The following is a 5,231-nucleotide window of genomic DNA, read 5'->3' as shown; positions in this document are numbered from 1 at the left end:
TTTGCTCGACTAAAGGCGGTGCTCCAGCATGGCCACATTCTCATGACTGAAACAAATAAAAGAGTAAAAAGAGTTACGGTCACGGTTTTAGGGTTAGGGTTACAATTTTAGGGATAGTGTTAGGGTTAGGGTTTTAGGATTAGGGTGTTAGGGTTTTAGGGTTAGGATTAGGGTTTTAGGGTTAGTGTTGGGGAAAAATTCACAATGCCGATTTTTGGCAATTTTCCGAAAACGGAGATTTTAGGCAAAAAAAAAATTGCAAAAATAAATAAATTTGGGAGAAAATGGGGGTGGGGACGGGCGGAAGTCTTTCCATTAGACCTTGATCATAGCCACAAGACTGAGAAGCAATCCTGCACCTATTTATCATTAATTTCCAGATAAAAATGTAAACGAGTTCATTTTATCTAGATATGCATCAGCATACAAATCTATATCAACACTACATTTTTGAAAAATAATCTGGAGAAAATCTGAAAACTTCAATCGACTGGAAGAAATTAAACCAGATCGCAAAATTTTCACTTTCAACAGAAACAACAGAATTATTTGTTTGTTTCTTTGCTTTTTTGGTTTCGTTATAATATTCCAACAAAATATCTATTTCCTTTATAACTTGATTTAGTTCAAAGAATTTACCGGGTAACAGCCGACCCTTGTGAAATTAAACCAAGTTCTTACACACAGATACATATACACGTTCACAAACACTCACACAAGTGTGTATATGAAAATGTGTGTGTGTGGTGTGTGTGTGTTCGACTAAAAAGTACCCCAGCATGCCCGCAATGCATGAAACAAAAAAGAAAAAAAGAGTATGTATGGCACGGATGAGTGGTTAAAAAGATCGCTTCCCATCAATATGATATCGCGTTCAGTCCCACCAAGCCACTTTTTGGGGAAATGTCCTTTTGGCCCCGGCCAATGGATTCGATACACGAGAACTGAAAGAGAGCCGTAACATACGTACATAGGTACATACATACATACACACATACACTATCAGTCAAATGCTGGAGTGAATGGCATCGACTAGCTCCCACCCTGAGATGTGATGCTATGCACTCAAATTTAAAATCAACCTTCTTATCCTTGTTTATAATTTTGCTTATAGCAATTATCTTGTAGGAACAAATAAAATATTGTCATAAAATTGCTCTTACACCGTCAGTAACATTTCCTGGCTGAGGCAGGCTTAGCGATCATGGCTGCTACATTAGTGTTCCTGTTTGTTATTTGTTTTCTTGGCACCGAATTGTTCTTAACACAACAAGGTTAGTCTCTTTTCTTCTGTCTCTCTCTAATACAAAGTGGTATTGTAAACTTTAATGTGGAGCGAAATATTATAAATGATAAATGCATAACAAACTATTTCATAAGGATGTAAATAACAAGACGCGATCGCTCGATGTGCTCCAAGCAACAGCTAAATCATCTTTTAAATCACACCCAGTTGTCTTTAAAAACATAAATAAAGTAAGGAGACTAATAAAAAAGTAAATGTCAGTATTTAAATGCAAAGGTCCCGATGTATCTACGTAACTATATGAAGGGGAAAGTTAGTCTTTGGGTTAGGGTTATGATGTCATTACACGTCTACACAGCGTACATTTAAAATGTTTTGTTCGTAACACCTATATTTAAGTAGCACCGTTAAGTGACCTCTATATTTAAGTTGTACCAAATAAATAAATAAAACAAGGATAAAGTGGGAAAGTTATAAGTCAGAAAAAGCTTCTGACGTACCTTCTGAAGCTTAACACCATAGGTCTGTCTTTGACAAAACAGGTGAATCTTGGTCTTGTTATCCGCACGATTTTCACTAAAAAAACAAAACAAAAAAAAACTCTGATTTTTTGCATGTTATCAAGTACCCTGATTTCTTAATATGCTGCAAACTACTTATTTTTGTTATGAAAAAAGGTGGTGGTAGTGGGGAGGGGGTGGAAATCACCCCGCTATCCCGGAATCATTGGAATTTTTTTCTTTTCGTTGACTGAATTCCGGTGACCCCCCCCCCTTTTGGGGGTCCGGGAAACGGGGTGGGGGGATGTGGAACCCTCGGCAATTTCACCCCCACCCCCATTTTCAAATATTTTTCACATTATTTACATTTGACTGATATTTGTCCTCATCTTCTTTGTTGTTAACACAACCTTTCAGCTGATATACCCTCCAGCCTTTATCAGGTGTCTGGGGGAAAATTCGAACCTAGGTTCTCATTACTAAGGTACTTGTTGACGTTATTATTATACAGGTCACTGCCTGGAATCGAACTCAGAATCTTGGGGTTTGTAGCCTGCGCTCTTAACCACAACGACATATGCCCGTGGGCAATTATGGAGTGAATTTTAGGGCTTATAAGTATAATATTTTCCTTTCCTTCTTTAATACCGGTTCCCATATGCTGCTCATATCTGCACTCGGTTCGCTTAGGAGGTTGTTGTGTCCTAACATATGTGCTGCTTCTTTTAGTTTTGGTATTTTCCTGTGGTGTTCTCTATCTATTATTTTGAGTTCAACCACAGGGGGAGGTGGTCTCCATTTTTCCATACATGATCAGCTATACCCGATTTATCAATATCTCCTCATGTCACAGCTTTGCAATATTCATCTCCCCTTATTTTGAGGGGCCGGCATGTTTCGCCTTTGTATAACCTACCACAGCTGCTAAGTTACAAAAGATATGCAGCCCATATGACATCAGGACAGTATTCAAGAGTAATACAACACTTTGCAAATATCTCCTTCGAGTAAAACCACGAATGGAAGAGAATATGACCAAAGACTGTGTGTACTCCATCCCATAGAGCTGTGGTAGGTTATACAAGCGTGCCCAGGCAAAACCTCTCCAGATTCTCTTCCAGAGCTTTCTTGCAAATGGCAGACTGACAAGCAAGCTGGAGGAGGAAATAATATGCCCAATCCATAAAAGGGAAAGCAGAGCAGATGCCAAAAACTAAAGACCTATCTCTGACTTCATACATCAGCAAAGTCATGGAATGGATAGTCAGAGGGAAACTAATCGCATTCCTTGAAGAAAACAAACTTGCTTAGTGATACCCAGCAAGGCTTTCGACCAGATAGGAGCTGTCTGATGCAGCTCTTACAACATTATGACTGGGTGTTGAGGCAGTTACTCAACAACTCAAAGGTGGATGTAATATACCTTGAGTTTGCAAAAGCTTTCGATAAAGTGGATCAAGGTATGATATGCCACAAACTGCATGATCTTGGTATAGCTGGAAAACTTGGAGAGTGGTTACATGACTTTCTGAAAGTCAGGTAGTAGTGGCCAATGGAGCCACATCAATGAAAACACAAATAGTGAGCAGTGTTCCACAGGGCACTGTCTTGGGACTACTGCTTTTCATAGTGGCACTCTCAGATATGCCCTCAACTGCCCAGATAGTCACCCTTGCTAGCAACAAAGACGATACAAAAGTCTCACAGAAAATACTTAACCCCAGCGATGTTGCACATCTGCAGCAAGTGTTGGACTCAGTTTACAGATGGGCTGACGATAATAATATGCAGTTTAATGCTCAAAAATACCAAGCCCTGCGCTACCAGCACCCAAGGATGAATATGAAACTTACAGGGTACACTGGTCCACAGGGAATTACAATCCCAGAGCCTAAATCAGTGAGGAACCTGGGTATTGACATGTGTGATGATACCTCTTTCCAAGTGCACATTACCAGGATGGCGACAAAGTGGAGACTGGATGGATGGATCCTGAGAACATTCAGAACCAGAGAAAAGGAAACCATAATGGTCCTCTAGAGGATATTCATCCTCAGTTGCTTGGATTACTGCTCCCAGCTATGGTCACCCAACAGTGTAAAATTAATAGCGGACATGGAAGCAATCCAGCGAAGCTTCACAAAGAAGATTGTCTTTTTGCAACAGCTCAGCTACTGGGAAAGGCTGAAACAGCTAAGACACTACTCCCTGGAGTGAAGACAGGAGAGGTATGCATAATATACATCTGGAAGATCCTGGAAGGAATTGTGCCAAATTTTGGCATTGAAAGCAACAATAATGCCAGAAAAGGTCAACACTGCACAGTGCCAAAGATCCTAGCAATGCTATCATGCTTCAGGACCAGTTACTGCAAGAACCTGGGTTTCAGGGGCCCACAGTTTTTTAATATTCTCCCAAAGAGCCTGAGGAACCTGCACAAAGTAGATGTAGGCTTTATCAAATCAAGGCTGGATCACTTCCTGTCAAGAGTCCCAGATGAACCTACCTCACAGCAAGAGGTGCAAATGAGGGTAGCTACAACAAACTCCATTCTTCACCAAGTGCCACATATTAGAGGACGCTCTCAGTAATAACAGTATAGCAAAACGGCAGTTCTCCAGCATGGCCACAGCTCTGAGCTGAAGCTACAAAATAATAATATATATTTATATATTTGTATATATGTATATATATATATAAAATATATAGTTTTAAGCAAAATAACCAAGTTTCAAGAACTCATCGATGAAAATCCACTATCACATATAGAAAAATTAATAATTAAAAGCACAATAAATGAGTATAATATAAAACAAAGTAAATATCATAAGATAAAGATAATAAAATGACTACACGTGTTTCATAACTAATTTTCAAATAGAAAGGAAATTTAAATCGATTAAAATCGATTGAAATTATCGAAAATAAATTCTATTCAAAAATATAGCTAATCATCAGGTCAATAATTAAAATAAATAAATATATATATCAGCCAACAATAAGTATCAAATGAATTTATATGAAATACTTATTTTATAAAGATAGAAAAATTTTTTTAAGTATCAAAATATCAAAATAATAAACATTCAATAATCATCCCTTCATCCATTATAATATATGTTAACATGTATATTATATACAAAAACCAGCTTACGTAAATTATCATTGTTTTAAATACAATTTGAACGAAGTTTAAGTTTAAAATAGTAATGAAGATAAAATTAGTACATATTTAACCGGTGTAATAGTTAAAGCTATACTATTTAAAACTAAAAATGTTTATTTAATTGTCATTAAAAATCAATTGAATAATAGAAAAATAGAAAAATATTTATTTCTACAAACGTAGAAATAAAAATATGAATGAAAAAATTAGGAAAGAAAAAAATTATTAAGAATAAAAGATTAAACTTTATATATATATACAAAGTTTTAATTAAAAACCTTTAACGATATTATAAACAATAAAGACTAATTATTAATCA

General features: G+C 36.8%; 1 protein-coding gene across 1 annotated transcript in view; it reads left to right on the top strand.

The window, feature by feature from the left end:
- Window positions 1–1,122: 1,122 nt before the first annotated feature.
- Window positions 1,123–5,231, top strand: part of LOC106881425 (uncharacterized) — a 24,900-nt gene continuing 20,791 nt past the window's right edge. Inside the window, exon 1 of the mRNA XM_014931812.2 lies at window positions 1,123–1,274. Within this exon, the coding sequence (XP_014787298.1) occupies window positions 1,205–1,274 (70 nt within the window). The 5' untranslated portion in view covers window positions 1,123–1,204. The remainder of the gene's footprint in view (window positions 1,275–5,231) is intronic.

This window comes from Octopus bimaculoides, chromosome 13 (assembly GCF_001194135.2).
Source record: "Octopus bimaculoides isolate UCB-OBI-ISO-001 chromosome 13, ASM119413v2, whole genome shotgun sequence".
NCBI classification, from domain to species: domain Eukaryota; kingdom Metazoa; phylum Mollusca; class Cephalopoda; order Octopoda; family Octopodidae; genus Octopus; species Octopus bimaculoides.
This window is presented reverse-complemented; position numbering and strand designations above follow the sequence as displayed.